At 41.4% G+C, this 12,688-nt stretch overlaps 1 protein-coding gene across 1 annotated transcript in view; it reads left to right on the plus strand.

The window, feature by feature from the left end:
• Positions 1-8,401: 8,401 nt before the first annotated feature.
• Positions 8,402-12,688, plus strand: part of stk25b (serine/threonine kinase 25b) — a 93,848-nt gene continuing 89,561 nt past the window's right edge. The window contains exon 1 of the mRNA XM_063046173.1: positions 8,402-8,629. Within this exon, the coding sequence (XP_062902243.1) occupies positions 8,594-8,629 (36 nt within the window). The 5' untranslated portion in view covers positions 8,402-8,593. The remainder of the gene's footprint in view (positions 8,630-12,688) is intronic.

A 12,688-nucleotide genomic window follows, 5' to 3' on the forward strand; every position in this document is an offset into this window, starting at 1 on the left:
CTACCACTGACTACACTGCAGGGGCAATATACAGGAACCAGGAATCTTTGGGATAAATGAGGAAATCCATATATTCATAGAGAAAATGTGTAAAATGAACAGACAGTTCCAGCAGTCAGCATAGTACCTGGCTCACTGGAGCTGTGAGGTAGCAGCTCCACCAACTATGCCAGTGTTCTGCTCCAAAGTAACAAGAAGCTAGGTCTGTAGTCCTAGTGTGTAATATCCAAATTTACTGATAGTATATCTATGTTTAATAATCAAAAGCTGGCTGGCAGAATAAGATATGAGAATTAGAATTGGATTATCATTATCACACGTACAAGATACAGTGAAAAACTTGTCTCGCATACTGTTCATACAGATCAAAAGAATCAGGAGCAGAATTCAGCTGAATGAGTCTGCTCTGCCATTCCAGCATGTCTGATTTATTAACCCTCTCAACCCCATTCTTCTGCCTTCTTCCCATAGCCTTTGACACCCTTACTAATCAAGAACCTATCAACCTCTGCTTTAAATTCACCAACGCCACAGCTACCTGTGGCAATGAATTCCACAGATTCACCACATCTGGCTAAAGAAATTCCTCCTCACCTCTGTTCTAAAGAAATGTTCTTATATTCTGAGGCTGTGCCCTCTGATCTTAAACTCGCCACTTCTATCTCACTGTTTGCAGACTCATTCAAGAGTCTTTTAACAGTAAAAGCTGTTCTTGAGCCTCGTGGTGCAAGCTTTCAGGCTTTTGTATCTTCTGTCTTGTGGGAAAGAGAGTATGACCAGCATGAGTGGGACTTTCAAAGAGCAACAGAAGGTAACTAAAAAGACAATACACGGAGAAAAAATGAGGTACGAAGGTAAACTAGCCAAGAATATAAAGGAGGATAGTAAAAGCTTGTTTAGGTACGTGAAAAGGAAAAAAATAGTTAAGACCAAAATTGGGCCCTTGAAGACAGAAGCGGGTGAATTTATTATGGGGAACAAGGAAGTGGCAGACAAGTTGAACAGGTACTTTGGATTTGTCTTCACTAGGAAGACACAAACAATCTCCCAGATATAATAGTGGCCAAAGGACCTAGGGTAATGGATGAATTGAAGGAAATTTATATTAGGCAGGAAATGGTGTTGGATAGACTGTTGGGTCTGAAGGCTGATAAGTCCCCAGGACCTGATGGTCTGCATCCCAGGGTACTTAAGGAGGTGGCTTTAGAAATCGTAGATGCATTGGTAATCATTTTCCAATGTTCTATAGATTCAGGATCAATTCCTGTGGATTGGAGGGTGGCTAATGTTGTCCCTCTCTTCAAGAAAGGAGGAAGAGAGAAAACAGGGAATTATAGACCGGTTAGCCTGACGTCGGTGGTGGGAAAGATGCTGGAGTCAATTATAAAAGATGAAATTACGACACACCTGGATAGCAGTAACAGGATCGGTCCGAGTCAGCATGGATTTACGAAGGAGAAATCGTGCTTGACTAATCTTCTGGAATTTTTTGAGGATGTAACTATGAAAATGGACATGGGAAAGCCAGTGGATGTAGTGTACCTGGACCTTCAGAAAGCCTTTGATAAAGTCCCACATAGGAGATTAGGGGGCAAAATTAGGGCACGTGGTATTGGGGGAAGAGTACTGATATGGATTGAAAATTGGCTGGCTGACAGAAAACAAAGAGTAGCGATTAACGGGTCCCTTTCGGAATGGCAGGCGGTGACCGGTGGGGTACCGTAGGGTTCAGTGCTGGGACCGCAGCTGTTTACAATATATATTAATAATTTAGATGAGGGAATTAAAAGTAACATTAGCAAATTTGCCGGTGACACAAAGCTGGATGGCAGTGTGAAATGTGAGGGAGATATTATGAGAATGAGGGTGACTTGGACAGGCTGGGTGAGTGGGCAGATGCAGTTTAATGTGGATAAGTGTGAGGTTATCCACTTTGGTGGTAAGAACAGGAAGGCAGATTATTATCTAAATGGAGTCAAGTTAGGAAAAGGGGAAGCACAACAAGATCTAGGTGTTCTTGTACATCAGTCACTGAAAGCAAGCATGCAAGTACAGCAGGCAGTGAAAAAAGCTAATGGCATGCTGGCCTTCATAACAAGGGGAATTGAGTATAAGAGCAAAGAGGTCCTTCTGCAGCTGTACAGGGCCCTGGTGAGACCACACCTGGAGTACTGTGTGCAGTTTTGGTCTCCAAATTTGAGGAAGGACATTCTTGCTATTGAGGGAGTGCAGCGGCGGGACTGTCATATGTCGAAAGATTGGAGCGACTGGGTTTGTATACTCTGGAATTTAGAAGGCTGAGAGGGGAATCTTATTGAAACATATAATATTATTAAGGGATTGGACACACTAGAGGCAGGAAGCATGTTCCTGCTGATGGGTGAGTCCAGAACCAGAGGCCACAGTTTAAGAATAAGGGGTAGGCCATTTAGAACAGAGTTGAGGAAAAACTTTTTCACCCAGAGAGTGTTGGATATATGGAATGTTCTCCCCCAGAAGGCTGTGGAGGCCAAGTCATTGTGTGCATTTAAGGCAGAGATTGATAGGTATCTGAGTAGCCAGGGCATCAAAGGTTATGGTGAGAAGGCGGGGGAGTGGGACTAAATGGGAGAACGGATCAGCTCATGATAAAATGGCAGCACAGACTCGGTGGGCCAAATGGCCGACTTCTGCTCCTTTGTCTTATGGTCTTACACAAAGCCAATATGCATCCAGATAGGATGTTTTCTATGATCCATTGATAAAAATTGGTAAGTTGGCAGTGACATGCCAAATTTCTTTAGCCTCCTAAGGAAGTAGAGGCAGGATGAGCTTTCTCAGTTGTCTCCATATGCTAGTACTAGAACAATCTATCAGTGATGTTCAGTCCTAGGAACCTGAAGCTCTCAATGCTCTCACCTTTGATGCAGACAGGTGCATGTGCACTGCCCCTCTTCCTGAAGTTAATGACCAGCTCTTTTGTTTTGCTGACATTGAGTGAAATATTGTTGTCATAACACCACACTAGTAAATTCTCTAGTTCTTTCCTGTACTCTAATTGATCATTATTTGAAACGCAAACTACTTTGCTGTTATCATCTGCAAACTAGTCGATGTAGTTAGAGCAGAATCTAGCCAAGCAGTCATAAGTGTACAGGGAGTAGGGTAGAGGGCTGAGGGCACAACCACATGGAGCTCCAGTGTTTAGAATAATTATAGAGGAGTTGTTGATACCTATCCTTACTGATTGCAGTCTATCGGAACCTTTCGGAGTGATATATACAGGCTGAGTGAAGGGACAAGATCATGACAGAATGTGATGTAGACAAATTTTGAATCACTTAGAAAAAAACATAAGGGAAGAATATACAATAAATCATGAGAGATTGGAAGAGTGTAGGTCTCAGGGAGACCCTGGTGGTCTTGCATGTAAATCACTGAAAGCTAACAAAGGATTACAAGCCACGGTGACTTTATTAGAGAGGATCTGGGTACCTTTAGAAATTATAAAAAGCCAGCTGGTGTTGTAGTGGCATCTGCACCAGACTTTGAGGCGAGTAGTCCTGGGTTCAAATCTTGCTGGCTCCTTGCATGTTTTCCATCTGTGTAGGGTTGAGCGTTGAGCTAGCAACTGAGTCTCGTAAAAAAACAAATGCTAAAGAAATGGCTATTGCTGCCCGATACGCCACAATGTGTGGAGAGGAATAACAAGAAATTATATAGGGCGCCATTGGAATCAATCCTCGGTCAGTGAAGATTGCTAACAACAATGGCACTGTAGCATAACGGTTAGCACAGCACTTCACAACAGCAGCAATCAGGGTTCAATTCCTATTGCTGTCTGTAAGGAGTTTATACACTCTCCTCCTGAGCATGTGGATTTCCTCCAGGTGCTCCAGTTTCCTCCAACATTCCAAAGACATATGGGTTAGGGTTAGGATTAGTAAGTTGTGGGCATGCTATGTTGCCACCGGAAGCGTGAAGGCACTTGCAGGCTGCCCAGCACATCCTTGGACTATGGTGGTCATTGATGCAAAAAGATGCATTTCACTGTATGTTTCAATGTTTTGATGCACATGTAATAAATAAAGCTAATCTTCTTGCTGACTGTCAAAGCAGATGCACCTCAAGTCTGTGTGCTTAGCCCATTACTGTATTCCCAAAGGGGAAAAAAGATTATGAGAGAAAACTGGCAGGGAACATAAAAACTGACTGTAAAAGCTTTTATAGATATGTGAAAAGAAAAAGATTGGTTACGACAAATGTAGGTCCCCTACAGACAGAAACAGGTGAATTGATTATGGGGAGCAAGGACATGGCAGAACAATTGAATAACTACTTTGGTTCTGTCTTCACTAAGGAGGACATAAATAATCTTCCGGAAATAATAGGGGACAGAGGGTCCAGTGAGATGGAGGAACTGAGGGAGATACATGTTAGTAGGGAAGTGGTGTTAGGTAAATTGAAGGGATTAAAGGCAGATAAATCCCCAGGGCCAGATGGTCTGCATCCCAGAGTGCTTAAGGAAGTAGCCCAAGAAATAGTGGATGCATTAGTGATAATTTTTCAAAACTCTTTAGATTCTGGACTAGTTCCTGAGCATTGGAGGGTGGCTAATGTAACCACACTTTTTAAAAAAGGAGGGAGAGAGAAACCAGGGAATTATAGACCGGTTAGCCTAACATCGGTGGTGGGGAAACTGCTGGAGTCAGTTATCAAAGATGTGATAACAGCACATTTGGAAAGCGGTGAAATCATCGGACAAAGTCAGCATGGATTTGTGAAAGGAAAATCATGTCTGACGAATCTCATAGAATTTTTTGAGGATGTAACTAGTAGAGTGGATAGGGGAGAACCAGTGGATGTGGTATATTTGGATTTTCAAAAGGCTTTTGACAAGGTCCCACACAGGAGTTTAGTGTGCAAACTTAAAGCACACGGTATTGGGGGTAAGGTATTGATGTGGATAGAGAATTGGTTGGCAGACAGGAAGCAAAGAGTGGGAATAAATGGGACCTTTTCAGAATGGCAGGCAGTGACTAGTGGGGTACCGCAAGGCTCAGTGCTGGGACCCCAGTTGTTTACAATATATATTAATGACTTGGATGAGGGAATTAAATGCAGCATCTCCAAGTTTGCGGATGACACGAAGCTGAGTGGCAGTGTTAGCTGTGAAGAGGATGCTAAGAGGATACAGGGTGACTTGGATAGGTTAGGTGAGTGGGCAAATTCATGGCAGATGCAATTTAATGTGGATAAATGTGAAGTTACCCACTTTGGTGGCAAAAACAGGAAAACAGATTATTATCTGAATGGTGGCCGATTAGGAAAAGGGGAGGTGCAACGAGACCTGGGTGTCATTATACACCAGTCATTGAAAGTGGGCATGCAGGTACAGCAGGTGGTGAAAAAGGCGAACGGTATGCTGGCATCTATAGCGAGAGGATTCGAGTACAGGAGCAGGGAGGTACTACTGCAGTTGTACAAGGCCTTGGTGAAACCACACCTGGAGTATTGTGTGCAGTTTTGGTCCCCTAATCTGAGGAAAGACATCCTTGCCATAGAGGGAGTACAAAGAAGGTTCACCAGATTGATTCCTGGGTTGGCAGGACTTTCATATGAAGAAAGACTGGATGAACTGGGCTTGTACTCGTTGGAATTTAGAAGATTGAGGGGGGATCTGATTGAAACGTATAAAATCCTAAAGGGATTGGACAGGCTAGATGCAGGAAGATTGTTCCCGATGTTGGGGAAGTCCAGAACGAGGGGTCACAGTTTGAGGATAAAGGGGAAGCCTTTTAGGACTGAGATTAGGAAAAACTTCTTCACACAGAGGGTGGTGAATCTGTGGAATTCTCTGCCACAGGAAACCGTTGAGACCAGTTCATTGGCTATATTTAAGAGGGAGTTAGATATGGCCCTTGTGGCTAAAGGGATCAGGGGGTATGGAGGGAAGGCTGGTACAGGGTTCTGAGTTGGATGATCAGCCATGATCATACTGAATGGCGGTGCAGGCTCAAAGGGCTGAATGGCCTACTCCTGCATCTATTTTCTATGTTTCTATGTTTCTACATAGGATTGGAAGGCAAAGCATAGCTTCACTGCTATATACAAATTGACCAGTGGTGGTGATGACTCAGCATACAAGAACAACATAGGACAACTGGTTGAATGGTGCCCAATAACAACCTCTCACACTACGTCAGTAAAACTAAAGAACTGATTGGGGAAGGATGATGCACATGCATCAGTCTACATTGGGGGAATCAGCAGTGGAGATAACAACAGCTTTAAATTCCTGGATGTTATATTGAATCGTCAATCCTGGGCTCAGCATATAGATGTAATCACAAGGATGTCCTTACTTTTTTTTAGGAGATTAAGTGATTCAGCTTTTCACAATCTCTCACGAACTTCTTCTCTTGAAAGTATCCCGAATGGTTGCATTGTTGTCTGGTATAGCAATTTGAATTGACAGGAATGTAAGAAGGTACAGACTTGTGGATTCAGCTGAGTACATCACTGACACAACCCTCTCCACCATTGGTAGTAACTACAGGTGGTGCTGTCTCAAGCAACAGCTGTACATGGAAGGCACAGTTAGATGACTGAAGAGATTTAGGAGGCTAAATAGACAACTCCTACTATCCAACATGCTCAGGGTGTTGCAAAAATCTTCCAAAAAAGGGCATGTAAGCTAACATCTCTACCTTTTCACCACGTGTTCAATATTTCAATTAAATTTCACTTTTGATGACTTAAGATCAAAGACTCATGTCTCCGGTTGAGGGCATTAATTTCTCTACATTCCACAGAGGAACAACACTCCAAGTACAGTATCATCTTCTTTCAGGTCCTCAAGCTCAGTTTCATCCTATAAAAACATTTCTGACAGCCTACTATATGCTGTGTGAGTGCAACTGAACTAGCAGTTAGGCTGCTATGATGGAGATAATGAAGGTGGAGCATCACATCACAACACAGCTGAAAGGTCAACTGTTCATTTCCCTCCATGGATGCTGCCTGACATGCTGAGTTCCTCTAGATTCTAAAATCTGTAGTCTTATATGAAGACGCAGCTGAAGTTGCAAAATACAAGCACTCTGAGAATATAAATAAGTGCAAACTTTTGTGAAGTACAATACCAAAGAATTGATCTGTAAAATCAGATATAAAGTAATTACTACATTGACTAATAAATATTGCAGTAGCCAATAAATACCCACTCTGTGTATTGATACAGTGAACCATCCATTTACTATTGTAATAATAACCACCCATGTGTGAATAATCTGCATAAGTATTAATACACAAATTGGACTACAATTTAAAAGAAGATATTCTGCTAATTTCAAGTACATTTAGTCGTTGATTTGTATAGTGCTGTGATTTTCAGTCAGTTGTTCACTGGTTTCTTATGAAAGAGCCTAACTATTCCATCAGTCCTCCTGACCTTGTCCCTGCTTCTCACAGGCTATTGGGTTCATTTTCTGACTTCATTATCCCTGAAGGATTCAGGTACACTGATTTGGCTGGATTCCATATGCCTCTTGAGTTTCAGATTCCTGCTGGTCTATATTATTCTATATTTTTCTCTAGGTTTTACACCCTTATTGGGGCTTCGGATTACCCACCTCTGTTGAGCTCGCACTGTTCCTTTCTTCTGGAATACTTATTGTTGCAGGTTTACTGATCCCACTGCACCTATCTGTTTCATTCTTCTGGACTGGGACCCTGGTGAACTTGGTATTACTATTGGTTTTTACAGGCTTCTCCTGTGGATTTGAATCGCTGGGTTTTTATATCCTCAACAGGGAGCCTGTGTTGAATGGGCTTTGCATTTTTGATGACTGTCAACCTCCTACTAGGTAGTTATACCAACATTGTCCCATTGCTTCTAATACCAGCCGGGCTTCTAGAGTGGATTTCGTAATTGGCTCCAAACATCATACACTTTCCACCCCACCCACAAAAACAATCTCGGCTTGAAACTTTTTTTTTGCTGTGTTTTTTTTCTGTAGGGTTTGGAAAACCTGTGCTATTCCTTCTCTGGGATCCCTCTTGGTTGATCATGGTGTTGAAATCCCTGTCTGTCGAGCTGGGATAATTTTACTGGGTCCGTCGCTGAGGTTGGGGTTTAGGCGTCAAATTTCCTTTGCGACGCCATCCACGACGTTTAAACAACGTCAAAGGTCGTTCCCAGCTGCGAATCCCCCTTTGGAGATGCCGCTACATCATTACCGGAGTGACAAGAGGCTGCTCCAAAGGGATTCGGAGAAGGAGGGTGTGTCGTGACGCCAGCCGAGGCGGCCTACTCAGGCCGGAATCTCCGCGCCACTGCGGTGCATGCCGGGAGTTGTCGTTCTTTGTTCAGTCGTCAGTGGCGAGTGCGGGTCCGTAGCCGGCTGGAGAACTCCGATTCCCGGCAAGCTCCATGGTGAGCGCGCGCTTGCGCAGTCGGCGGGCACAGGAGGGCTGGAGACCCAAATAGTCAGGAGCTGACGGGCTTTGCGGAGGTTCGAGGCGGCCTTCGGAGGCGGCGATGTCCTCTTGGGCCTATATGTAGATATTGTGCTGCAGTCCTTGCCCTCGGAGACTGCCAGTACCGGCCCTCATGGAAATGGCTCACATTCGAGACTTCAGTTTACAGGTAGGAGCAGAGGCAGCTGCTGGCGTTTTATTGGCTGTGGCTCCTCTGGGTATTTTTTCGCTCCTGTTCCCTGTTCTCCTGCCTGGCAGATTGAGAGCTCGGAACTCCCATTTTGGTTAAGCTCAAATCAAGCCGACGACGGGTCTACCATCTCCAGCTGGCTGCCACGTGCGGTCAAGGGCTCCCGGCCCGATTGGCGCCCACCGAGGGGACGCTGGTTTGAGTTGGCAGTGCCCAGATGCCCTCCCCACCGCACCTTGAGGTAAAAGCCCCCAGCAGTGTCAGAGAACTTTATTTACTGATTGAAGCACCCCATTGTGTCTTTACAGCAAGAACTGAGATTTTTTTCTAAATTAGCACCCTAATTTGATAAATAGGTGAAAATATTTGTGTTTTACAATTGATACTTTACAGGTATTGTCACTGTATCAACTTTAACATACCTGCGCCTGCCTACTCATGTTTGCTTGGGTTCTCACGATTTCAGCTGACCACTGAGGTGAATCATTCCAGTGGAGAAGTTCACTGAATGGTGTGCAACCAACTATACTGTGGATATATGTCAGCAGCTGGTAACAATCGTTCTCACGCTTGTGTACTGGATCATACGATGGCAGCTTCTTCCACGTTAGATTGAATAGGATCAGTTCTGTACCTGTGCTCTTCAAATTTTTTCATTCTTGATAAGGAATCATTATACAAGAAACCTTATTGATCAGTGAATTTAAAGCATTGTTTCTGTTTGATCCTACAAATCAGCTGTTAATCTGATGAACACATCAGATTGGTTGAAGATGTATGTCCAAAGTCGTTTTTACTGCATTTGAAAGCAAGTTCCAAATACATTAAATATACCGAGGATGCCACTTTGCACTCTGCAGCATTCACTTTGAAGAAAATTGCTTTAAGGAATAATTGTCATTGCATGTGATCTGCTGAATGGATTTGAAGAGTTGATGGGGCTGAATGACAACCAGAGTTTCAGTAAATTACCAAATTCAATTCCTAAATCAGTCTGAGAGTGGACATGAATGTCATCTCAGATCCCTTCATTGTTGGCTCCCCTGTAACCAATGCTACTGAATCATTTAGTCCTTATTGATGGTGAGGTTAAGAGATGCAATCAGTCAAGACATAACAATCAATGATGTAGTAATTGGTGGAGCTAAAATCTTGGAGTTGAACAACTGAGTTTTGTGGAAACAAATATGATAATGCATGCAATATATATTTTTGGAACATTTAGATCTACTGTTAAGTTTTAAGAATAAATTGGATAGGTACATGGATAGGAGAGGTCTGGAGGTTATGGACTGGATGCAGGCCAATGGGACTAGCAGAAATATGTTTCGGCACAGACTGGAAGGGCCGAATGGCCTGTTTTCTGTGCTGTAGTGTTCTGTGGTTGGCATGAATCAGGACCTTTGGCTACCAAGTCCACAATAACCCTAAAGTATTTGCACTCGTTCTACACTGATCGCACTTCATTCTTCCCACCTTACCACATCATAATTAGCTGACAGAAATAGTTACCACATACATCTGCAACCTTTGTGCTAACTCTTATCTGGTTTGAATACAACATGGCAGCTATTCTCGTGGGTGAATTGAGAAGGAAAAGCTGAAGCTTAGTTAACAAGCTCTGTCCAAACAAAACTGCAGTTGCTGGAAATCTGAAATAAAAATAAGTTGTTGGAAATAATCAATAGATGTAAAAGCATCCATGGAGAGGGAAACAAGCCAGGGTTATCATTTCAGGTTGTTAACTTTTCTCTCTCCAGAGATGCTCAGTATTCCTAGAATTTTCTGTTTTATGTTAGCAAACAGTGCCTGTTTTTGACAGATGCACAGAAATTGCCATTGACAGTTATATATGATTATTCTGATAAATTCTTTTTACAAGGTATGTTAGATATTCAGTTTGGAAGATCCATCAATAGAAAGTTTCTATTGTTGTATTCTTTAGAACAATATTGTCCTGTTAAAATTATTGATTGGCCATGTGTGTAGCCATGCAGTTTCATTTTAGTCAAAACAAAAATGTATTGCATGTAATTTAGGTAAATGTATATATTCTTAAATCCTTCAGGTTTTTTGTTTCATCAGAGTTGGAAATTCTGGTATGAATTTATCAGATACCATAAGCTTAATGTAGGTTTTAGTCCAGAGATTACCTTCAATATTCAAGAGAGTGAAATGAATCATGCACTCAGCATCAAATATTATTTGCAGTTCAAAACTTTTACCACTCGTTGTATGCAAATGTGACTTATAACTTCATACTTTAAAGATCTGACCCTCCATTTTTACTTTGGATAATGCTTTTTAGTCTAATATTTCTTAACTAACAAATTTTTCTGCCCTTTGGTACTAGCTCCTTAACTAATAGAAATAAATCCTCCCTATTGCCTTCATACATTCTTATTAATATCTTGAAACCTTCAATGAAATTATCCTAAATTGTAGACAGTGTATTCTTCCAAAGATTTGAGATCCAGAGTAGCTTGCATCAAACCATTCTTAATCCTATACTTTTGCAGTTCTTTAGATTTATTATCATTATTATTATTGTTTAAACGATCTGCACCTATTCCTTATTGGTGTTTTAATATTTTCGCCATTTAAAACATTATCCATTCTCTCTGTTTTACTTCTCACATTGTTTATATTGAAAATTTGACCAATTTGCTTTGTATATCATTATAAATTGAATACTTTGATTTACATGATCACAATTCCATTGAACCTTCTGCCATTCACACAAATAAACTGGACTAGAAAGCTATACATCATATTGTTCATACATGTGATTACGTGTAGCTTTACACAGATTTCTGAAAAATGTCACTGTTCATATCCAGCCTTCTGACCATTATCCCAACTGTCTCCTGCCAGTCAGCCTTTTCCTTAATCAGATCAATAATTTGCCTTTAATTGCTTAAGCTTCAGCTTTAGCTAATGGTTTCTTTATTTAAAAAAATAGAATCATTTTTAGACATCCAAGTAAACAATTTTCTTGCCTTTGTTGATCACTGAACTATAAAGGAATGACATCTCCTGCAAACCTGTGTTTTCTCTATTTGACTAGTAGACAAATTTCAAGCCATTCAGTCATTTTATCCTCAATTATAGACTCTAATAATTTTACTATAATTGAAGTTGGGATAATTGATCTGTAATGTTCTGGTTTCTTCCCCACTGTTCTTAAATAGTTGAGTGACAAACAGAACTAGAAGAAGGAAGCACATGCACATATGGTAAATTTGAAATAATGCAAGTGTAAGTTGAACTTGGATGGTATGGTGTGGTTGTCCCATTGTGACATGGGAACCCAGTTAGTTTTATAATCTAAAGCGGGAGTTCCCAGCCTTTTTTATGCCATGGACTCCTACCATTAACCAAGCAGTCTATGGACCCCAGGTTGGAACCCCTGATATAAAAGAAATGCTTCCTCAATTGAGAGCATACTATAAGTGACTTAACTATTGCTGTCCAATTTTCTCACTTCATTTCTTTAAAGCCTTTGAGATGGAAACTCTTTGCGTGTTGGAATTTGGCACACTTCAGTGTCGCTTTACCCTTCATTGTTGCTAATTAGGAAATATTAATTTTGAGATTTCAGACACATTAATCCTGTTCCTCCCTATAATCTACTGATGTAAAATAATTATTTAACATGCCTGCCATTTCTCTGTTTTTGCTTATAGTATCATAAGTATTAGTCATTGCTCCTAGCCACACAAATGAATTTTTAAAAAAAACATTAAATGGATTGACTACTTCACTGAACAACTCTTTTCTGACTGCAAGGATGAGCTTCCAGGTAGCTGTCACTTTGTTTTGCTTCCAATACTGTTCAATCCCAAGGAATAGCATCACCTCTTATTTGACATGATACAGTTTTCGGGACTTGATATTGGATTGACAATTTCAGGCGATCAGCACTCCACTCTTGTTTGTTTGTTCTATTGTACATTTTGATTATCCTCTCTATTTCCGGTGTATTAGTTTTCACTCATCATCTCTCTGTTGTTCCTTTTTGTGCCTTGTTGTGCATCT

Source organism: Mobula hypostoma, chromosome 4, assembly GCF_963921235.1.
Source record: "Mobula hypostoma chromosome 4, sMobHyp1.1, whole genome shotgun sequence".
In the NCBI taxonomy this organism is placed as follows: domain Eukaryota; kingdom Metazoa; phylum Chordata; class Chondrichthyes; order Myliobatiformes; family Myliobatidae; genus Mobula; species Mobula hypostoma.